The sequence below is a fragment of the Pediculus humanus genome, genomic scaffold (genome assembly GCF_000006295.1).
Source record: "Pediculus humanus corporis 1103172107803 genomic scaffold, whole genome shotgun sequence".
Taxonomy (NCBI): domain Eukaryota; kingdom Metazoa; phylum Arthropoda; class Insecta; order Psocodea; family Pediculidae; genus Pediculus; species Pediculus humanus.
Window position 1 is genome coordinate 259,469 of NW_002987394.1, and position 25,472 is coordinate 284,940.

The 25,472-nt window shown below is 23.8% G+C and overlaps 1 protein-coding gene across 1 annotated transcript; it reads left to right on the plus strand.

Annotated features, from left to right (window-relative positions):
* Positions 1-23,484: 23,484 nt before the first annotated feature.
* On the plus strand, positions 23,485-24,667 carry Phum_PHUM371240 (uncharacterized protein; the record flags this gene model as incomplete). The annotated part of the gene is made up of 4 exons (XM_002428191.1): positions 23,485-23,509; positions 23,661-23,869; positions 24,221-24,334; positions 24,644-24,667. The coding sequence occupies 4 exons, from the start codon at positions 23,485-23,487 to the stop codon at positions 24,665-24,667; spliced, it is 372 nt and encodes a 123-aa protein (XP_002428236.1).
* Positions 24,668-25,472: the final 805 nt, after the last annotated feature.

Consider the following 25,472-nt stretch of genomic DNA (forward strand, 5'->3'; position numbering starts at 1 on the left):
AGGGGATAAGTTACCTAGCACCTATTTAAGGCTCTGGGGATGCTCCATACCTTATTCCGTGGGGGTAATTCTGGATACTTGATCTGAATAGGGAAAGTGGAAGCTGCGATGTAAAAGAAGGGCAGATGAACTATCAACGGGATTCGTGACCCTGGACTATGTAAAAAAGGCAGGAACGATGGTGGCAGCTCGGGACTGTATCTCGAAGGGTAAAAAAGGGGAAGTACCGGGATTTCCTTAAGTAAGGTTTTCACTCTCTCGAGTGTGGACCTAACAGTTCTGGCTCAGGAGGGGTGAGCTGAAATGCAGTTAAACTCCCGCGAACGCCCCTCCCTCCGGGAAAGAGCCACATGAAACACGTCTAGAAGTGCTAGTTGGGTGTGGGGCTTCGGCTAAGTCCCCCCCACACCTCTTCCTACTACCGAGTGGGAAGATTAGTCCGAAATGCATTTCTCTGTAGTTAACAAAAAAAAAAAAAGGTTTTGCGAATTATATACTAGTATTATTATTATTATTATTTCGTACAGAAACTCGTATTTTTCTTTTTTTTTTTTTAAAACTCTCCAGGCGTTCGTTTTAATTTTCACAAGAGTTTTTGCACTTTGATTTCATTTTACTCCTCCCTTCTTCCACTTTTCCCCCCCCTCTTTGTTTTCTTTTTTTTAACAACTAAATTTAAATTTTTTTTTCACTAAAAAATAACAAAAAAAATTATTATTATTATTATTTTTTTTTTCTTCTGCTCATTTAACCGTAGTTTTTTATTCTCTTTCTCTCTCTCATTTATTGAAATAAATTAAATGTCATTTGAAAAAAAAAGAAAACATTTTTTTTTTTAAAGTCTGATTTATTTTTCGTTCTTAAAGAGTAACGTCAGCAGCAGCAGCAGAATCAACAACAGCAAAAAAAAAGCTTGAAATTTTATCTAATTTATATTTAATCCATTTTAAATAAATAAATAAAAAAAATTTAAACCTTAAAACCAAAGGTACGAATCTAATTACGTCAGGGAGGGGGGAGGAAAGGAGGGAAAAACCCCAAATTTCAAATTACCAAAAAAAAAAAAGAAAAAAAATTTTTTTTTTTTTTTAAATTATCATTATTATTTTTTTTTTTTCGTAATTAAATTTAAATTTTCCCGCAATAAAAATAAAAATAATTTAGCCCCCCCCCCCTTCCCAAACTTTTTTTCATCCGCCATTTTGTTTTTTCTTTTTTTTTTCATTTTTCTTAATTTATTCAATAAATTTCGTTTAAAAAAAAAATTTTTTTTTTTTTCTTAAATATTTTCCATCGTTTAATTTTCTCTCCCTCCCCTTCCCGACCGGAAGTAAATTTTATAATTCTTTTTATTTATTAATTATTATTATTATTATTATTAAAAATTAATAATTTATTTAATAATTCAAATTCGATTGAATATTATTTTTATAATTATTACTTACTTTGATACAAAAAAAAAGAGAGAGAAAGAGAAAGAGAAAGAGAGAGAGAGAAAATTATTTTTTTTCCCAACTAATTCCACTTTTATATTTTTATCATTATCGTTATTATCATTATTATTATTATTATTATCATTATTTTCTTTAAGATCAATAAAAAGGAAAAAAAGAAAAAAAAAAGGATGGTACACAAATTTCAGAAGCCATTTTTTTTTTTTTTTCTCTTAAATTTTGGCACGGATTTGATTTTTATTTCGAAAGGAAAAACTGCCACCGGAAATATGGAGTATAAAAAAATTGGAGGGAAAATGAAAAAAATTTAAAATCATTTATTTAATTTTTTTTTTTTTATGAAAATAAAATTTATTGAGATGAATGATGATGTAAATGGATACAGGGTGTCGGATAAATTTTATATGTAAATAATTATCCGACTTTAAAATTTTTTTTTTTTTTTTGTTATCACACCGTTCGTGTCACCAGACTAAAAATATAAAAATAATAATAATAATTTTTTCGACTTATAAAAAATTAAATTTTCCATTACCGTTTATTTTTTTTAAATTCTCTTGCGGGTTAACAGCGTTTAGACTATTATTTAACGCGTTTTCCCCCGACTCCCGCCCTCGCTTTCCGCCCCCGCCCCCCAAGTTTTTTTTTTCCATTCCATATTGAAATTGAAATTTTCTAAATGCTCAATTCGAGTATGAAAATTTTTAATATCGATCGTAATAATAATAATAATTCTTACCACAACGTTTATTTTAAATTGTTCGGAGGCAAAAAATGGGGGGGAAAAAGAAAAGAAATTTAATAATAATAATAATTATTATTATAAACGTTAATTCCATTTTATTTAAATATTAATATTTTTATACCGGCAATAGTATAAAGTTTATAATGATGGTAATGATGATAATAATAATAATAATTTACGAAACGATGGCATGTATGCTAAATATATATATATATATATATATATATATATATATATATATATCAATGTTATTATATAATCATTAGAAAGGGAAAAAGGGGGGGGGGAAACGATCGTTCGTGTCGTTACATGATAAACGATGTTTTATATATATATATATATATATATTATGAATTTAAATATTGTTTTTTTAAAAAAAAACTTTTTTTTATCTCTCCGATCCCATCGTCTCTCTCTCTCACTCTCTCGTTTTCTCTTTCTATTACTTTTCCTTTTTTTCCCTCACTTTTCTCTCTCTCTTTCTCAATGCATTATCTTAAATCGTTTTAATATTTTATACTATAAATAACATCGATCGTATTAATATTTATAAAAAAAAAAAATAATAATAATAATTTTTCTGGGGGGGAAAAAAAAAAATTTACGAAACTTCCATTTTAAGGATTAATTTCCAGGATAAAAAAAAAAAAAGAAAAGAAATTCCAGAGGTTGTTGTTGTTGTTGTTGTTGTTAACACGCGTGATAAGAATTTAATTTTTTTTTTAAATTAAAAAATTTAATTTATTTAATTAACGAATAAATAAATAAATAATTTTTTTTTCTCGTGGAGGAGGGGGGAAAGGAGAAGGGGTGGTAGTGGGGATTTATTAACAAACCGAAAAAAATAAATAAATAAATAAATTTTTAATAAATAAAATAAAATAAACGTGTATTTATATGAAAACGTGATAAATCATTTGTTTAATAATTCAACCATAAAGAATGATAATGCTTTTTTTTAGTCGGGTTTTTTTTTTATCCCTTTCCATTTTTTTTTCGTTCGGTTCGTTTGTTCGTTTGTTTGTTTGTTTGTTATAATAATTTGTTTGTATAAATAATTTTAAATGTTTAAAATTTTTTGATTTATTTATTTATTTTTTCGGAATTAATTAATCAATACTTTTGTCTCTGTTGTTATTATTATTATACGTAAATATTTTCAATTTGAAAAAAAAAAAAAATACATTATACATAGTCGAGCGTATATTTTATTACTAATAAATTACGTGAATATAAAATTAATTATTACTCATACGCATATATATTATTATAATATACATTAATATTATACGCACGAATATTTTAAAATTACACAACAAATAATTTATACGACGTGGAAATAAAAAGTAAAGAATATTAATTTGATTTTGACACGTCAGTCGACAAAAGTTTTTTTTTTTTTTTTATTTTTTTTTACAAGAAATTTTAAATTATTATAATAAAATAATAATAATAATAATAATAATAATAATAATAATAATAATAATAATAATAATAATGATAATAATAATAATAATAATAATAATAACATTATAGTTGAAAAGTGAAAATTGTAAACGACGCTTTTGAAAACTAAGTTAGAATGTCATTTTTAGTTTTAAAATCGTGTCAACTCATTTTCGCGTGTTGTGTAAAAAAACATGGAGAAGATAAAGAGGAAGATGAAGAAGATGAAGATGAAAATGAAAATGAAGGAAAAACCAAAATAATTAGTGTGAAAGAAAACTTTTCAGATGTTGTGTAAAACGTGTGAGCGTGTGCGTGTGTGCGTGCATGTCAATTAAAGTTTTGAGTAAACGTCAAAAACGTTCTTTTTTATTTATTATCATCATCAATTTTCAAACATGGCCGACAACTATTAAATGTTATTAATTTAATAAATGTTTTAATATCGATTTTTTTTTTCTAACAATTAATTGTTGTTTGTTTAAAAAAAAAAATTCGTTACGAGATGATAAAAAACGTTGTTGCGCCTATATATAATAAATTCAATGAACGGTTTTTTTTTTAATGTGGAAAATAACGGTAATGTTTAAATGGTTTTTTTTTATTTTATTTATTAGTATTATTTTTTTTTTTAAAACCAAAATCGATTGACTTTTCTGCTTTTTTTTTCTTCTGCTCCTTTTTTTCTTTTTTTTTATTCTTTACCGCCATCTTTTTTTTTCTTTTTTTTATTTATTTCAAAACGTAAGTAAATAAATTGAAAAAAAAAAAGAAAAAAAAATCAATTTAAATTTAAAAAAAGTTAAAAACAAAAATTTTGAATTGAAAGGAGGGAGGGAAAGAAAAAAAGAAAAAGGAAAGATAAATAAAGAGAAAAATAATGAATGAATAAGAGAGAGAGAGAGAGAAAGAAAAATAAATAAAACGGATTCAGATTATAAAAACAAGTAAAGATTCGAGAAAGAGAAAGAGAAAGAACAATAGATGATGTCTGATACAGAAAACCAAATATTTTTTTTTTCTCTTCTTTTCTCTTCTTTTCGAAATTGTGTCTATGCCATAAATCATTTTCTAGAATCTTTTTTTAAACCCGAATGAGTCGTGTGTGTGTGTTTAATAATAATAATAATAATAATAATAATTTTTTTCCAACTGGAGATTTCGGTCGTAGTCTTCGTCGTCGTCCAATCAAATTTTAATGACGTGTTTTTGATTATTCTGTTATTTGATTTATTCAATAAATTGCATCGTCCTCCATTTTTTTTTCCTCCGTAATTAAATGATTTATACATATTTTTTATTTCCAGTACGATGAATAAATTTTTATTATTCGTTTTTCCTTTTTTTTTTTAGGGGAAAAGGGAGGGAGAGAGGGAAGAGGGGGAGGAGGATTTTGTTTTTCCATCGATACAGTAACATATTAAAAAAAAAAAATTTTTTTTTAATTTTTAAATTGTTATTTTATTAAATTAAAAAATGTGTGCAACGTGCATGCCAACCTTTTAAAAAAAAAAAAATTTTTAATCTTTTATTAACGCATCCTTTCATTTATATATATATATGTTTTTTTTTTTTAAACTTTTTCTTCTTCCACGTTTTTTTTTTAAAAATAAACTTTAAGCTTTTTAATCTTTAACGACAAAAAAAAAGAAATTTTTTTTTTTATTTTCCAACGGTTTTGTTTTCTACTTTTCTCCATAATTAAAAAAATCCTATTCTTATTTATTTATTATTTTGACGTTACATGCCCGCACAAAAAAACCGTTATTTTAACGTGACGTCATTCTTTTTCTTTTTTTTTGTCGTTTGTTTCGTAAAATGTAATTTTTTTAATATTGTTTTCATTTATTTTTATACAATTTCTAAATTATCGTTTTCTTTAATACATAAAAAGAAAATTTTCTTATTTAATTATTATTATTATTATTATTTTTTAATAAAATAAATTTAAATTAAATTTAAATAAAAAAGGAAACGTGAAAAAAACGGGGAAAAAAATTTTAAACTAAAAATATTTTATGTATATATACGTGCATAAATTTTTCCTTTTATTAATATTATTATTATTATTAAAACAAAGTAACGAAATTAATTTATAATTAACTATATTTTATATATGTATATATAAAGAATAATATTTTAAATAATAATATTTTAAATAATAATAATAATTGTCATATGAAAACCCTTGGATGTAATATAATTTTTTTTTTTTTTGTACCAAGGTTTTTAATTAAATTGAAAAAAAATAATCGCGGTCGTGTAGAAACCGAAATAAAAAAAAAAAGAGGAAGGAAAGAGAGAGAGAAAGAGATAGATAAAAAAAAGTAAAAGTAAAAGTAAAAGTAAAAGTGAGATAGAAATAGGAAAAGAAAGAAAGAAAGAAAGGAAGAAAGATATGAAGGGATCTGACAATAGAGATGAGTTTTTAGGATAAGAGAATCGCCTGGCAATTTCACCTTTGGGGAATAAAATGAAAATTCAAATAGAAAAAGAAAAAAAAACCCAAAAATAAATGAAAAGTTTGTATCTCTCTCTCTCTCTCTCTCTCTCTCTCTCAAAAAAAGAGCTTAAAAAATAAAAAACTAGTTAAATATAATCATCATGAAAAGAATGAGAAGATAAATCAAACGAATGAAAGAACGAAAAAAAAAGAGAGAGAACTTATCGTTTTTATTTTTACACAAAAAAACTGGATAAAACTTACGAAAAAAAAAAAAAAATGGCGGTCAGTTTTACGTTGAAAAGAAAAAAATATATATGTTTGAATTGGTGGTTGAGAAAGAAAAAAAAAATCAAAACAAAACAAAAAAGAAAATTGAGCGAAGCAAAAAAAAAAAAAAAAGGAGAATAGAAAACACGAGAGCAAAGATGCGAAAAAAATGCTGGAAATTCAAAATTTTTTTTTTTTTAAAAATAAAACCGAAGCAAAATAAAAATAAATAAATAAATATAACAAATGCAAACAAACTAAAACAAACAAAACAAAATCGAAGAAGAAAAACTCAAAGTTGTTGCATGTTTTGTATAAAAAAAATTCAAGCATACAAACACATACGTATTTAAATGAAAGCACAAATTTTTTGTAAGAATTTAAGTAAACAACCGATAACATCAATAACAACAAAAATGTGATTTTGAGAGAGAGAGAGAGGAAAAAAAAGAAAAACAAAAGAAATTAACCAGAAGAAAAAGAAAGAAAGAAAAGAGAAATCAAAAATGAAATCCAGTAGATGTGCACAAATCGAAAAACAACAACAACAACAAAAACAAAAAAAAGGTTCGATAATAAAATATAATTTATTAAAATAAAATGATTCACACGAGTGTTTGTGTTTGTTTGCGTTTGTTTGTTTGTGTGTGTGTGTGAAAGTTTAAAAGGCAAACAAATAAAAACAAAACAAAAAAAATTATTGAAAATTTTTTACGATTGAATTTTTTTTTTTTTTCTAACGACTTTGAAAACCTTCTGCTAAATTCGAATGAAATTTTTTTTTTTTTTCATTCAGACGCCAGGTGATTTTTTTATTATTAATAATAATAATAGAAAAGGTTTTGAACCCTCGTCGTACACGACCCTCTCCCCTCCCACCCCGCTGACATTACTTAAATTTATCAAATCCTCGATTTATTGATTTTTCCCTTAAATCTTTGATTATTCCACCGCCTTCTATATTTTTTTTTAGACAAACACGCGAAAAACGTAAACGTTAATTTACATAAATAGTTTTAACAACAAATTTATTGTTTATAACAAAATTCTTATTTTCCTTATATGGTAAATGTTTAATAAAAAACGTTTTTTTTAATGGCGACGTTTTTACGTTTATACCACCGTTAATTTTTTTTCATACACCTGATTTATTTTCGTTTTGATTTATTTTCCTTATTATTATTATTATTATTATTATTATTATTTTTCTATCGTTTTGTAATTTTCAAACGATTTTTTTTTTTCGATTTCGATTTCGATTCGATTCGATTCTACAACGGTTTCGCTCGTTTTTCCATTATATTTTTCGACACGTTTTCTTTTTTTTTTTATATCGATACAACGGAATAAATAATAATAATATTATATTCAAATATTAGGATCGAAATAAATTATATATGTATAGTATGTGACGTCATAAATACGTGAGGGGGAGGAGGGGAGGGGGGAAGGGAAAAAATAAAGACGTTTTGCATAACGTTTGTAAATAAAACATCAAAACCGAAAATTTAAACAGACATTTATCACCTAGACTTAAAACTGCACCCAGGAGAGATTCAGTAAAAAACTTTTCCACCTTTATTAAACCGGGACACTATTATTATTATTATCATCATCATCATCATCATCATCATCGTCACCAACCGTTTCATTTCGTTTTTATTTTTTTTTATTTTTTCAACTTGAAATATTATTTATTCAGGAAAATTTTTGTGCGTTTAAAAAGTATTAGACGACAGAAAAGCGACAGGTTTCAGTTTAAAAAAAAAAAAAAGCTTTTAAAAAAAAATTAAAACGTGACGTCGTATACAAAAAAGGGCGGGTCCCGTTAAGGGCGGAGGGCGGGGGGAGACGAACTGAGTTTTATGCGTTAAACACGTTTAATACGTTTTTGAACGTATAACAGAATATTTAATTAATTTAAAATCATCGGTAAAATGACGTAAAGGGACCGAACGATCCGACCAATCGGAATCGTCGTTTTTTACTTTTTTAAATTACAAAAACCGATTTTTAAATAGAAAAAAAAAAAAAAAAATTCACACAAAAGCGATGGGATAAACGGGGAAAAAACTGGTTTTAAAAACGATTGTCCCCTTCATATATTTCATGCAAAAAAAAAAAAATTTCAATAACGGGTGGATTAATAATAATAATAATAATAAATGCATGAAATTCGAACGATATTTAAAGGAATCATTTATACTTATTAACTTTGTGTGTTTTTGCGTGTGTGTGTCGAGAATTTCATTTTCATGGCTTGGCAGATTCCGTATGAGGGTTTTTTTTTTTTTTTTAAAACACAAAACAACAGCAAACGATAAACTACTATTAAACAACAACAACAACAACCTTTAGTGGTGTTTGTTCGTCTGTCAACACAAATCAAAAAGGGTTTATTATTATTATTGTTTTAATATAATATTTCTTTTGTGTGTTTAATACAAGTAATGACGTGATAATGACGGTTGTCAAATAATGAATCTATCAGGTTTGTTTTGTTTTTCCTCTTGTAATCTTCATTAATTATGACGTCAGAATCCTCCTCCTCCTCCTCCTCCTTCCTGTTTCTTTATCATTTTTGGTTTTTAGTACGGTCCAACTACAAACGATCTATTGATTGATCGATCGATGTTTTTCTTCCGTTAATCGATTCATATTTTTCCTTTATCAATATTGTGAATAAGGGTAGGGAGTGAAGAAGGGATGAAGGAGGGGGGTAAAACGCAGAGAAAAAAAAAGGTGGGGAAAAAAATAATGATAATAGTGGTCGGAGTTAATAAATTATTATTATTTATTTTTATTTCGTTTGCCGTAATATTGTTTTTAATTTTTTCACGGGGGAAGGGGAGGGGAAAATGTCGAGGGAAAAGTTAAAAACGTGATCGAGAGAAAAGATTCCAAAACCTCAATGATAAATTTGAAAATTTTTTAAACCGTAAGTAAATATACAAAAAAAAAAAAACGTCACACGGTTTACATTATTCGTTTTATTATTTATCGTTGTCTCCCCGATTTTTTTTTTTGCATTTTCCTTTTTTCATCTCTCTCTCCTCCCCCCTCCCCGTTCAGCCCAGCCGCTTTTTTACTCCTCGCATTTTTTTTTTGGCCCCCCTCTTGTTTTTTTTTTTTTTAAACAATAATAATAACGTATACGCGATAGATTGTTGTCATTTTATATGAGTGAAACTCCCATTTTTTTGCTCTTGTCATTTTAATGAAAGTTATGGGTGGGTGATAGGGATAGAAAGTGAGAGAAAAGGGATGCGAACGTGTGTGAGAAAGAGAGAGAAACAAGAGTGAAGAGAGATTTAATGAGATAGATGAATAGATCGTTGTATACGATCTTTTTCCATAATTTGCATTCTGTATTAATGATTGATATTATACGAGGAGTGGGGGGGGGAAGAGGGAGAAGGTGATTAATTGAACGTGATGACAATTTCAATTTCACCATCATAATATTATTATTATTATTATTTTTGGCATTAAATTTCTCCCCCCTTTTGTGAAGCTTTTATATTTATATTTAATATTATTCATGGAGGAAAGGGGAAAACCCGAAAAAAAAATTTTTTTTTCTCTCTTCCATCAGAGGAAAATTTTTTAATCCAGTTTATTTTAAGTACGAAAATCAAATAAAAAAGTTTTTAAAATAAATAAATAGATAAATTTAAATTGATTTAAGATGCCGGATAGAGAAGAAAAAAAAAATTATGAGATGATAAAAAGAAAATATTTTTATATAATTAGCATATTGTAAAAAATAAAAATCATCATCGTGACAAGAATTTTCTAGAATACAAAATGTTTAAACAAAATCTTTTTTATATTTTTTGTTATGAATTTAATCCATAACTTTACAAAACAATTTATATATATATTTATATTATTTGTAATATTAATGCAAAATGATTAATTATAATAATAAGCATAATTTATTTATTTACTAAAAAATTTCATTCCAAAAACAAAAAACCGTTAAAATTTAAACGGATGGAAAAAATAAAAAAAACTTTTCACAAAAGGTAAAAAAAAAGGAAAAAATTTTAATGGATTTTTCCTGTTTGAAATTAAACCTTTTTTTTTACCTTTTGCATAAAATTTTACAAAAAATTCATTTAAATAAATAAATAAATAACATCAATAACTTTTTTTTTATCCATGTATTTATTTATTTATTATATTGTTAATAAGAATACTTTGTTTGTTTTTTTTTTTTTTTTTTTTACTTAAAAAATAAGGAAGTAAAATTTTAAGGGTTGTTGTGGTTGTTGTTGTTGTTGTCGTTAAAGAAAATGTCGGAAAATGAATGAAAAAAAAAAAAAAGTATAAAAGCATCTCATAATCAACGGTAGCATCTGCCTAAATTTTCCTCGTTAAAATTTTTTCTTTTGTTTTATTTTATTTTATTTTTTTTATATATATAAAAAAAAAGAAGAAAAAAAACTTGGCACGCTTTTATATAAAGCAACAGTTTTTTAAATTTGAAAAAAAAAAAGTTTTTCCCCCTCCCCCTCACCATCTTCCCTTCTCTCCGTTCCCCTCCAAAAAAAAAAAAAATTAAATCCATAAATAATTTAATTTTAACTAATAATGTTTATATGTAAACAAAAATGGCGGATTTAATTAATTATCATTGAAGATTTAAATTATTTCGTAAGTTTTTTAAATTATTAAGTTTGCGATGATGATAATAATAATAATTCATTTCTTATTTTATCGTGGCATTAAGTTAAAAAAAAGTCGTTACCTGTCGAACTATTTAAAAAAAGAAAAATCGTTTAAAAAAAAAAGAAAATTTCGTATAGAAAAAAATAAATAAATAAATTAAGTGAGTAAAAGAAAATAAAGAAATGTTAATGATTTACAGAAAAAAAAATAAAAAAGCAGAAGACAAAAGAATTAAAAAAAAAAAGGAAAAAGTTTTGGTTTCAACTTTGATTTTAAATTTCCGTTAAAAAGTTTTCAATTAGTTTTCAAACAACTTTTTTTTTCTCTCTCTCTCTCTCTTTTTTTTCTTCTGTTTCGATGTTATAAAGAAAAACCAAATGAAAAACGAACGGGGAGGGGGAGGAGAGGGAAGCGGGGGAGGAAGAAGGGTGGGTGGGGAAAAAAGGTTTTTCTGCTTTTTTCTGTTTTTTTTTTTTTTTTTTTTTTTCCAATTCTAAAGTTTTATTTATTTAACGCGCGCGTGAGTGTGTGTGTGAGGGTGTGAGTGTATAGAAAAACAAGTTTGAAAATTATATCGTGACGTCATTCATTCTGTTTAATTTTTGTTTTTTATTTTTAAATGAATGATTGAACGGGAATGAAAAATTATTTTTTTATTTTAAAGTGTAAATGGTTATTATTATTCTTATTATTATTATTATCATTCGAACAAAAAAGTTTTTATTACACGTCACGTTTTGTTCACAATTGAACAAAAAAAAAAAAAATTTCGTTTTTTCAAATATGGACGATTTAAAATTTTTTTTTTCACATCGTCTGAAAAGTTATGACGTTTTAATAATTTATATTAAAAAATAATAATAATAATAATAATAATAATTTTTTAAAATTAAAAATCAAGAAAACAAGGAAAGACTTAAATCGGGAAATTGGAAAGAGAGAAAAAAATAAGTAACGGAAGTAGTAGTGTACTTCCTCCCAACGCTCCCCCTGTCTCCGTTTCTCTTCCTCTTTCTCTCCACTCCTCCCATTTTTTCTTTTTTTTTTGCTAAAAAAAAATAAGAAAAATTAATCCGCAATAATAATCTTCTTAACGTTTCCCAGTCTTTTTTTTTTTTTTAAATCTCTTTTAAAATTTTGTTCAAAAAATATAATTTCTCACAAAAAAAAAAATGAAGGAAGGAAGGAAGAAAAGGAAAAAAAAAACATTCTGGAATTTAATTTAAAAATTAAATTTTTTTTATATTATTTTTAGTGTCAACTTGACATTTTCCCTTTTTTTTTCTTTTTTTAAGATCGAAATCCCTCCGAAAAAAAACAGAGAGGGAGAGAGAGGAGGAGAGAGAGAGGGAGGGGGTAGTAAAACCATATTTTTTTTTTTAATCATTTTTAAAAAAATATTTGAAACAATAACAAAAAAAAAAAAGAAAAAAAAAGAAAAAGTGGAAAATTAAAAAGGAAAAAACGTTTTAATATATTTAATAATAATAATAATAATAATAATAGTATGTAACATTTGCTATGTTTCTTTCGTCGTTAATGTTAAAAGTAATTTGACAAAAACCGCATGGAAAAAAATTTTTTTTTTATTTTTTTTTTACTTATGTACGCAAAAAAAAACAAAAACAAAAAGGTTAATTCGTGCGCGCGCGTGCGTGCGTGTGTTTTTAGTTTTTAAGAAGAAAATTACAAAGTAAATCATTTGGGCAATTAATTATTTGTTCAACGTATTCCCCTCTTCCTATCCCCCTCCCCCCTTCCCATTCTGAAAACTGTAATGAATTGTTAAAAGCCATTAAAGAAAAAAGTCGAAAACCTCCGAAAAAAAAAAGAAAAATTTTGCCACGACGTTAAAAAAAATTCACGTCGAGAAAAAAAATAAAAAATATGTTTTGGAAAATATTATTATTATTATTATTATTATTAGGTTTAATAAAAAAAAAAAAAGAAGCAGACGAAAACGTTTGCGACGAATGATTATTGAAAAAATTGTGTATCGATTCATTTAAATAACAAGTTACGAGTTTGTTTTTATACGAATCGTAAATTTTTATTTTTTTGCGGTCGTTTAATGATATCATATGAAAATAAATATAAAATATATTTTTTCTCTCTCTCTCTTTCTCTCTCTATGGAAACTTTGTTTTTTGAAATCCGCCATTTTGTTTTTAAATATAAATTTTTTTTTTTTTCAACCGTCTCACATTTAAAAAAAGTGAACGTTTTTAATTTTTAAACGAAAAACTTTTTTTTTTTTTTTTTTTTGTTAACTCTTAAAAATAATTTACGCCCTTTTTATTTATTTATTTATTTATTTACGTTTAAAACAATTCTTTTTGTTTAAAAAAAAAAGAGAAAAATTATCTTAACTTTTCAGACGTTAATAAATATTAATAACAAAAATAAAAATAAAAAAAATACTTAATTTTTTTTTTTGTGATTCGAAAATATTTTAAACATTTAAAAAATAAATAAATAAATAAATTTTTTAAAACAATATAAAAAGTTAATAAATAAATAACAAAAATTAATTATTTATTTATAAATAATTTTAGTTAAAAACGTTTACGTTTAAAAAAAGAACTTGAAAGTTTTTTTTTTCTTTTTTTTTCTTTTTTTTTGTTATTATTGTTATTATTATTATTATTGTTTTTGTTTAAATTCGTCTGTTTGTTTGTTTGTTTGTTTATTTAACAAATAAAACTCATCACGAGTCTAAATGAATTAGTTTTTAGTATACATATATATATATATTCAAAGAAAATGCGTTGAAAATGTCCGACATTAAGAACTTTTCCCATTCTAAAGCGTCATTCATTCATGGGAATAAATCTTTTTTACTTAATCATAATTAGTTTATGTGTTTTTTTTTTTTTACAAAAGAAAATTTTAAAATTTTCCCTTGTAAAAGAAAATTATTTTTTATTATTATTTAATAATCCTAATTGAAAAAATTATTATTATTTATAATAAATATATCCACGTGTAATAAATAAATAAATGAAAATAATGACAAAACAGAAAACGCGCAAAATTGATTCAAAAATTTCGCTTAAAAAAGTGTATTTAAGTCATAAGTTAAACATGAGCGAAATTAACCTTTTTAAATTTCGTATTTTTTTCAAAAAGTTCATATAATCGAGAAAAGGGATAAGAAAAGCGTGGGAATAATTTTGTAAATTTTTTTTTTAGGTTAATTTCCGTTAATTTTTTTTTCTAGAGCCCCGGTATATTACTATCTATTGCATCTTAAAGTACGTGTACTAATAATTACATAACGCTTATTTATTTTTTTTTTTATTAAATCGCCAGTAAATGGAAATTAAATTTTTTTATTTTTTAAGAATTGTTCGTTCGTTTGTTTGTTTGTTTGTTTGTTTGTCTTTTATTTTTGAAAATATTTTTAAAAAAATAAAATAAAAATTTTCACGGTTGTATTATTTATATATGAAAAAAATTTAAAATATTTTTATTTATATATATATATATATATATATTTTTTTTTTTTTGAAAAAAATAAAAGGAAATAAAAAATTTTTTTTTTTTTTTTTTTTTTTTACTTATGCTTTTGAAAGTTTTTATTTATCTGCATTTTAAAATAAAAAGAAAAGTTTTGAAGAAAAAAAAAAGGAGAAAAATGTGTGAGAAGAGTATAAAGAAAAGAAGAAAATAAATTATTTTCTGTTTTCGTGCACAAAACTTTCTTTTTTATAAGAAAAAAAGAAAAAAAGAAGGAAAGAAAAAAAAAAAAGGAAAAAGATTGAAAAACGTAAAAACGTAATTTTTGTTATCAAAGATAAAAATAAAAAAAAAATAAAAATAAAAATAAAATTCTTAATTTTTTTTTTTTTGTGGGAAAAGAAAATTTTTTTTTGTTTTTTTCACAATTGTTTCAAAAACTTAAAATTGACGTCACCTGTTCCAGATTTTTTTTAATAGTCGGCTGTGGAATACAAACGGCAGTTAAAAACAAAATGGAAAGTCATAATTGTTAAAAATAAAAATAATGCGTGTTGAAAAAAACAAAAAAAGTTAAATTCGTGTATAAAACGGTGAGAAAAATAATATGGCAAAATGAGCAGGAAAATAAAAATAAAAATCGGTGAAGGGGAAGGGGAAGAGGGGGGGGTAATCATTGTCGTGGCGGTAGAAAAGAAATTATCTCTTTTTTTCTCCCCTTTCCCTTATCTTTAAAAGTTAAGAATCACGAAATAAAAATAAATTAATAATTGTTTTTTTTCGTTTTTCTTATTCCACTTATGAATTTTCTTTTTTCTTTTCGGTGTATTTAAATTTAAGTGCTACCAACCGTATACGATAAAAAAAAAAAAAAATTTCCAATTTTGAAAACGAATAAAAAAAAGGTGAGATTACGTACGTGGTAGTGAGTGAATGAGTGAGCGAGTATGTGTTTGCATGTGTATGCATTGTTATCCAACTTTCTAGAATAATTTTTATATCCGGTCGTAAATAATAATAAAAAAAAAAAAAAATATTACATGTGCATATGCGCATATACCTTTATTGCAAATTTAACTATATCCGGTTTCGCAATAAAACAAAAAAAACGTTATTTTATTTATTTATTTATTGCTTAAAAAAAAAAAAAAAAAATTTCAATTTAAATTTTTTTTTCAAATAATTACGTAAAGTATAACGAGAGTGACGATGACGACGACGATGACGACGACGTCTACGAGGAAATTAAATGCATGAAATAATAATAATAATAATAATAATAATAATAATAATAATGATAATGATGATAATTACGTCGGGAGTAAAGGCGAAAAAAGAGTAATAATAATAATAATAATAATAATAATAAAACAGAAAGAAAAATGTTAAAATTCATGTTTTTCTCTCATTAATTTATTTAAACCTTTTCATTTACGAGTTAATAATTAAATAAAGGTCACACATAAAAACTTTTTTTTTTTTTGTAAAACGACGAGTTAAAAAAGGGTTTTAAATTTTTTTAGGTTTTTATAATACAAATGTCATGATGGAAAATGAAGAAAACGCTTTTGCTAACAATGGTTTTAATTTAAAATAGAAAGCCCTCTTGCTTTTTCCTTCTCCTCCTTCCCCGCCTCCCCTACTCCTCTCTGTTTTGGAAAAATTTAATCGGGGAAATCGGAGAAAAGGGAGGGAAAAATGAGGGGAAGAGAAAACAAAGACAAGATTAAAATTTTATTTTAAAAGCTTAACTAATTGTGCAACAATAAATACAACCGAACAAAACTGGTGGCTTTTTATGTTTGGGGAGGAAAAAAAAAAAAACAAACAGACGACAACGATGATGATGATGATGATGATAATAAATATTTTATCATAGTCGGATTTTTAAATAATAATAATAATAATAATAAACTAAAAGAGATTTTGCAAAAAAAGAGAAAAAATCATTGACGAACTAATAATATTTGTCGACGAAAAGATAAGACAAAGAAAAAAAAAGAACAGATCTATTCAGGAAATAGCCAAAAAATCTACCGGAAATTAAACCAAAAGGATTTGAAAAAGATTTTATCGCTTTTCTAAATAATGTTCAATTGAAAACAAAAGAGAGATACAGTTAAAAAAAAAATGATGATGATGATGATGATGAAATACAATTATTATTCATTTTTTGCAAAAAAAAAAAAAACAAACTTAAGTCAAGTATCCGTGAAAAACTTTTATTTTTTTCCGTTATAAAATAAATAAAAGAAAAACCTAAAGAACAATTTAACAAAAGTATAAAAAAAAAAAGTTCGTTGCGCCGGAAATTAAAACGTGAAAAAAAAAAACAGTTTTTACGTAATAATAATGATAATTAATTTTTTTAAAATTATTTTAAATAATAAAACTAGAAATCATCATTTAAAAAATCGTTTGTTTGTTTGTTTTTTATTAAAACAACAAATAATATTTTTTTTCTATCGAGATCGATCAATCAATCAATCGATGGATCGATAAAAAGAAAATCGATTGGAAAACTGTAATTTAATAAATAATTTAATAACATTACGAAAATGGGAATAAAAAAAAAAAAGTGAGAGAGTGGGAAAGAAAGAAAAAAAAACAAATAAATAAAAAAATAATAATAATAAATCCAAAATATAAGAATAATAAAAATAATAATAATAAAATATTGTCAGATAAAATAAAGAAAAGCAAAAAAAAAAAAAAAAACGGAAAAAACGGAAAAAAACCGGAAAATTTCACTTATATATATTGAATTCTAAATTTTGATAATAACAAAAGAAAATAATAATAATAATAATATTAAAAATAAACGAAAACTTTAATTTAAAAATGATATAAATAAAAATAATAATAATAATAATAATAATGATAATAGTAAATAAATAAATAAATAAAAAAATGAAAATCTCAAGCGGTGAAATACTATTAAAAAATAACGGAAATCAATTTACAACCGCCGCTATTAAAACTAAATGACACACGTGTTATAAAAGAAAAATTTTTTTTTCTCTCTTTCTCTCTCTCTTGGTTTTATTTTGGCTTATTTCTTTTTTATTCTTCACCTTTTCTTTTATTTTTTTGTTGAATTTGATATTTTATTGTTATTATTATTATTATTATTATTTTATGAAACCTAAAAGATTTTATGAAAATAAAATAGAATTTTCTTTTTTCTCTTCCATCCTCCCCCCCCCCATTCCGGTCTAACCGTAATAAATTAAATTTTTCTTATTATTATTATTACTATGAGAAAATATTTTTCTACGACGTGTGAATTATTATTATCATTATTCGTGTAGGTAATAATAATAATAATAATTTTATTTAACGCGATAAAGGTTTGAATGATTTTTAAACGGAGCCAAAAAAAAAAAACGAGAGAGGGGGAAAGGGGAAAGGGGAAAGGGGAAAGGGGAAGAAAAGTTATTAAATTATCACGATGATCGTGTTATAAAAAAAAAAATTATTTTAATTTAAAAGTAAGGTAATTCTCCCTCTCCACAACCCTTCATCCCCGAACAAGAAAACGTTGCTGTTGTTGTTTTGTTATTTGAGTGAAAATTATCGTATGAATGAAGTACGTTATTTAAAAGAAAAAAGGTCATTAACCTCAAATTGTTTAACGAATCAAAGAACGTAAAAAATATTTGTCACTAGTCGTTGACAATAAAATTAAATGACGTAATTTAGTACTGCTAAGTGAGGAGCTTACGAAAACGACATTTTCTTTTTTTTTCTTCTCTTTTTTTTATCTTTGATTTTTTAAATTATACAAACAGACGAGAGCAAAAAAAAAAATTAAAAATAAATTTGTAGTAATAGGATTTAAAAAAAAAAAAGATTAATAATAATAATAATAATAATAATGAAAAATTCGATTTTACGAACGTTTTTAAAAATAATATCGAAAAATTTTTTAACGTAAATTAATTCTAACGATTGTCGTTCGTTTGTTTGTTTGTTTTTTAATTAAACAACGATTTTATTTATTGTTATTGTTTAATTTCGTACTAATAATTACGAGAATAAATTTTATTTAATTAAAAAAAAAAATTGAATGAGAATTTATTCAAACCCGAAATTATAATAATTATAACCGTTAAAAAAAAAAAAATTTTTTTTTAATTAAAAAAATTACCGAACAAAATGGCTTAATTGGTAATTTTTCGTATTGTTGTGTTCTCTCGTACAAAAAAAAAAAAAAAAAAAAAAAAAAAAAACAATAACCGAGTTTATAATTAAATTTGTTCTTTTCTATACTGAAAAAGAATATTAATTATAAATTCCAAAAAAAAAATTTTTTTTTATTTATTTTATTTTCCTTAGGCAATTGAAAGTGCTCGGTAAAGAAGGAAAATGAACGGGGAAAAAAAATAAGGAGGAAAACGAGTAAAATGAAGTTATGTACGCCATTTTGAGATTTCTTTTCATTTTTTTTTTTTATAATTTTTATCACGAAGAAGAAGAAAAAGAAAAAAAGAAAATTTTTCTTGATTTTTTTTTATTTTTTCTATTTCATTAAACGTGGCGGTTGTTGTGATTTCTTTTCCTTTTTTTTATTTTGTTTTTCATAACTTTTAATATAAAAAGAAAAAATAAAATGAAAATTTTCACGGGTTTTTTTTTTTGAGGGTAATTTTCGTATAAATTTCAATTTATCGGAGCCCACGTGTACTCAAACGTAAACAAATAAAAATAAGAGAAGAGGGTTTTTAAATTTTAAATAAATTCAACTTAGATTTAATTTGATTGGTCGATATTATTCACATGATTCATACGAATTTATACGATGTTTTACGAAGTTTTACGAACTTGGCGTTTTATTATTCGAAATAAATCTTAAATATTGCGTTTAAAACAATAAGAAAATAATGAATCTTTGGGATTTAGAAAATAGTAATAATAATAATAATATAATAATAGCTTTGGGTTTTAAATTACTTGAGAAAAGTTTTTAAAAATTATTAATTATAATTTTTATTTTTAATAAATGGTAATAATAATGATAAGTTTTTGTTTTTTTTTGAAATTTATTTAATGAAAATATATATATTTATTTTCGAATGAATGTTTTGTTAACTAAAAAAGTTTTTTGTTTTTTTTTTTTTTATTAAAACAATAACCGGAAGTCGTTAATAATTTTTTTTATTGTCTTCGATTCAAATGCAAAAAAAAATTTAAAATAAAAAAAAGAAATAAATTACGTCATAATTTTCATTTTTTCGTTAAAAAAAATGGTATATATTATTAACATATAATTTTATTGGAATTTTACTTCTCTCTCACTTCCTCTCTCTCTCTCTCTCTATCTATTTAATCCGGAAACAAATTTTTTTATTATTAAAATTTCATACTGATAACAACAACCAAACAAACATTTTGTACATATCAGTTTAATTTTTTTTTTTTTATCGTTTGTTGTAATCGAGAAAATTTTCGCGTTAGTAAAAATCATTTATAAATAAAATTTTATTAACTATTTAAATAAATAAATTTAACAAAGGTTATTATTATTATTATTATTATTATTGCATCTTAAAAATTTTTTTTTTTAAATTTTATTTTTAACCCTTAAGCATTAAAATCATTTCTTTTTTTGAGATAATAACAAATGAACCGGACTCCATTGAACTACCTTAAAGTCTTTAATTTATTTTTTTTACTCCCCCCTCTTTTTTTTTTTTAAATTTTCTCCCTTTAATTTTATTTATAAAGTAAAAATTTTTAAAGATTTTTAATGATGTTCCCTTGTTCCCTCCTTTCCCCCCCCTTTTTTTAAATAAAGGTAAAGTAAAAAAAGGGAAAACAATTTCATTTGTTAATTAGTCATTCGTATATAATATTATTCGTTTTAAATAAAAAAAAAAAAAAAATTTTGTTTTTGTTATACGAATTTAACGAAATAACCTTTTTTTTTTTTTTTTTTTGGAAAACGATGACGTGAAAAATAATTCGGAACATCGTTATTATTATTATTCTCTCTTTCTCTCATTAAAAAGCAAAAAAAAACCTTTATTAAAATGGCTTAGGAAAGGAAAATAAATAAATAAATGAAAAAAAAAGTAAACATTTCGGCATTGTTATTATTATTTATTTATTTATTTAATTTTAAAATTAGTAGACAATTTTTTATCGTGACGTATTTGTTACTCTCTCTCTCTTTCTTCCTCTTCCCCTTTCCCTCTCTCTCTCTCTTTCTTCCTCTTCCCCTTTCCCTCTCTCTCTCTCTTTCTCTTTATTAAAAAAAAATTTATTTAATAAACTAAAAATTAAAAAAACACGCGATTTTTTTTTAATTTTTAATATGGAGTAGAAAAAGTCACGCTCTTTCGTTTATTAATTTTAAATAATAATATTTACTCACCGAAAAAAAAAATTATTATTTTTTTTTTAAATCAGTGCTGCCACGTTCACGAAAACAAATTTTTTTTTTTTTTGTTTTCGAAAAGAAAATTTTTTTTATTTAAAAATCAATTTGTGTGCGTGTATAAAAAAAAATAAATAAATAAACAAATAAACAAAAGTTTATTTATTTATTATTAATCAATTATTATTTTTTTGAAAACTTTATTTAAATAATAATAATAGTAATAATAATAATAATAATAATAATAATAATAATAATAATAATAATAATAATAATAATAATAATAATAATAATAATAATAATAATAATAATAATAATAATAATAATAATAATAATAATAATAATAATAATGATAATAATAATGGTTAACATGTTTTTTTTTTTTTAACGTCGGAAATTGCGTGTTCCAAAAGCGATACCATTTATTTTAAAAACCTCGTAATTACTGGGCGAGAGAAAATTAATTGCAAATGGTGACGAATCATTCATCACGAATTTTGGAGTCTTTCGTGTTTTTTGGTTTTACTACGACCCACATCATCATCATCATCATCATTATTATTATTATCGTCATGACGATGATGTTTCACTCTATTCAATCCTCTTTCCCTCTCTCTCTCTCTTTCTCTCTTTTTTTTTTTTTTTACATCTCATTCCCAAGCTTTAAATTTTATTTCAATTACACACCGAACTGAAAATTGTTGTTGTTTTTTGTTTGTTTTTGTTTTTTTTCTGTTGCGGTTTTCATTTTTATTTAAAAAAGCAAACAAAAAAAAAAAAAGAAAATTACTTTGAATTAACAAAACGTGACGATTTTATTCAAAGTCTCTGCTTTTTTTTTTTTTTTTATGTTTTTCCTGTTTTAAATATAATAAAAAAAAAAAAAATTGTTTTAAAGAGTTCATTGACCTATATTATTATTTATTTATTTTTCACGTGATGTATTATAATTTACAAATATATTTATAAATATTTATTTTTAATCAAATATAATTTAAATATAATAATTTGGAAAACAAAACACAGAGTTTTATCACAAACACTCTCTCAACTTTTTTTATATATTATCGATTGTTTATATATATAAATTTATTTAAGTGTATAACGCGGTTATTTAAACATACAAAACCTTTTCGTGTTTTAAAACTAAGGGTTTAAGTTAATTAATTTGTTAACATTCGTTAATATAATATCGATTAAAATAATAATTAATATCACGTGATTATTTTATTCTTTTCTCTCTCTCACGTGATACTTTTCTTTCGACACGATTTTTTTATTTATTTCCACGATTTTTCGGAAAATAATATTAATGAGAAGAAAACGTTAGAAAAAAATTTTTTATAAAATTTTCTTTTTTGTTGTCGTTGTTGTTTTTCGACCCTCTTAATAATCATAATCCATACAAAAAAAAAAGGGAAAAATTTCATCTTGACTTAAAAGTCAAAAAAAAAAATTTTTTTTGCCTAGTAAAAAAGTGGGGGAGGGGGGAGGGGAGAAAAAGGAAAGACTTTTGCTCTCGTGAGCCCTTTTTTTCATGCTTAGGGTTTTTCGTTTACCAATATATCTTCTTCTTCTTCCTCTTTGTCATTCTTTTTTTTTATCTTCTTGTTCATTTTTGTTTTTTCTTTTTTTTTCCTCTGTCCTTTTTATCTAATAATAAATCTATTTTTTCTCCTTTCTCCCACCTCTCCTCCTCCTTTCCCCCCTACAAACCTTCGCACGATGAATTTTAAACGAAAAAAAACAAAATATAATCACGTTAATAACATTAATCCGAAACGATTTTTCTTTTTTGAAATGATTCTGATGATAATAATAATAATAATATATTTAAATATAAACGTATATATTTATCACAGAAATGTATAAATATATGATTTTGTCACATCATATATATATATATATATAATATATATTATTATTTTTTATTCTCGATTCGTTTTCGTTTAAAAACAAAAAAAAAAAAATTTAAAGGCGTAGATTTTATTTATATATACGTATTTGATATGCGTATAATGTATTTATATTATGTATAAATAAATAAATAATATAATATATTATTCGTGATTTATTATTTATTTAAATTTATTATAAATAGTTTGATAGTGAAGTTGGAGACGCGAAAAAAAATTAAAAATTATTTTGATGGAAATAAAAAAATTTATTTTATAGGTAAGGAGGAAAAGAATTATATTGTAATTCAGTATAATAATATATATAAAAGAAAAAATTAAGGATTACGGATAAATAAATTATTGTCACATTACAAAAAAAAAAAAATAAATTAAATAAAATAAATTAAAACGATAGGAAACGATGTTAAAAGTTATATAAAAACGTGTTTTTTTTTCTAAAAAGAAATTGTTTCTTCCTTATTTTATCTTATTTTTTTTTCTAAAACCACGTATATCAGGTTTTCTCATTTTATTCCCTCTTTAAATAATATATATTGCGTTAAAGATTTAGTTAGTAGATTTGTGATTTTGATTTTCCCACAGCAGTGATTTTTAACCATTTTTTTTTCTTTAAAAAAAAAAAAAAATCACGATTCGAAAAAAGGGAAAACTTATACCGTGTTACAAAACAATTTATTTATTATACAAAACGATTTATGTCAATTTATTTAAAACAAAAACGTTTTTATTAAATTATTTATTTTTTTATTTTTTCTTCCTGGAATCAATCAGTCAGTCAGTCATTCATTCAGTCGGGAGTAAAGGGAATGAATGAATAAAATCGATTACGCATAGAATTGCTAATAATAATTATTTTTTTGTTTGTTTTTAGGGTCGACGCAACAACAATCAGACGATTATAGATCCGCTAGAGATTCAAACGAATACGATTCTGATAATAATAATAATAATAATTTAAATATGATGTCATCAAATTTTCGAGGACCTTATTTCGATACATCCGTATCGAAAAATGTGACGGCGTTAGTTGGTAAAACGGCTTATTTAAATTGCAGAGTACGAAATTTGGGTAATAAAACGGTAAGTTTTTTAATTATTTAAATGATGAGTGAGTGAATGAGAATGAATGAGAATGAATGAAAATTATTATTATTAATTTTTGTAACGGTTTTCCGGAAAATATCGATTTGAAATGGGAAAAAAAATACGAGTAAGAAATTTTATAAAAACACATCAAATCGGGTTAAAGCACTAAAAATTTTTTGTTTTATGAAATTTTCCTCTTCTCCCTCCCCACCCCTCCCCCCCCGAAAAAAAATGTAAAAAATTTTTATTTTATTTTATCTTTTGTTCATTTGTTTCGTTTGAAGAAGGAAAAAAGCAGAAGAGAAGAGAAAAAATTTTTTTTTTTTTTTTTTTTTTTACAAAAAGAATTTTCCGAAAGCGAAATTTTTTTGTTTGTTTCAAAACAGTTTTCTAGGAAAAAAAAGAAAATGGCGAAATATTTCAGTTGGAATATTTTTTTTGTTTTTCTTTTTCACGGCGGTTAATTTTTTTTTTTTTTTATGGTATTTTTCTGATGGTTACGTACGTGAAACATCCGTTGATAAATGGTTAGATGGATTCAATATTTTTATTTGAATTATTCATAAAAAAAAAACCTCATATAATACTTTTTTTTTTTTTACATGCGAGAGAGAGAGAGAGAAAAAGGGGTGGGGGAAAAAAAAAAAGGAAAACGCGATCGCGTGAAAAACTAATCCGTTCAAATTTTAAAAAGGAAAAGCCGAAGGAAAGGAAAAAAAAAAAATTCCGCGGGAAAAAATTTCTTTTTTTTTTTTTTTTATTCTCAAGCGAAAAATATTTTATGATGATTGAATTTTCCATCAGTAAAACATGGGCGAAGATGTATATATAAATTATCATCATCATCATCATTATTATTTTCAGTTTTTTTTTTTTTTTGATAAATTGCTTTTGAAAATCCGCCATTTTTACTACTCAACCATCATCCGATTTAACAAAAATTTCTTATGGCTTTTAAATTTTATTATTTTATGTAAACGTGGAACTAGAAAAAAAGAAAATTTTTTTACAAAAAACGAATTAAAAGCATTTTTTTAAAATAATTATTATTACGACGTGTCAATATCGTTTAGTTCTTTACGAAAAAAAAAAAAAAAAAAGAAAAACAAACGTTTACGAGTATTACAATCATTACAACAAATAACATCCGATTATAATTACTTAGAAAACCTTTAACAACCAACAACAAAAACAACAAACAACTTTTATCCAATTAAATAATTTTCAATAACGTTTCGATAATGGTCGCAACAACAAACTTCACAAAAAAAAAATTTAAACGTACAAAAAAGAAAAAAAGAAAACATTTTAAATATTATATGTTTAGCTTATGTCAATTTAACAGGTGCCAAGTTTTTATTTTATAAACGGTATTTACGCGGTCGTGTAAAAATAAAGTAAGTATTTCCTCTTTTTATTCCCTTTTTGCATGCACTCGTAATTTCAATAAAAAAAATCGAACGCGGGGTTTTAAAAAAATTTTTTTTTCCTTTTTTTTCAAATCGAACGGATAAAAAAAGGAAATTATAATAACATCCTCACTCTGTTCGTGACAAAATCAAATAATTTACCATTAATAAATAAGTTTATGAAACTT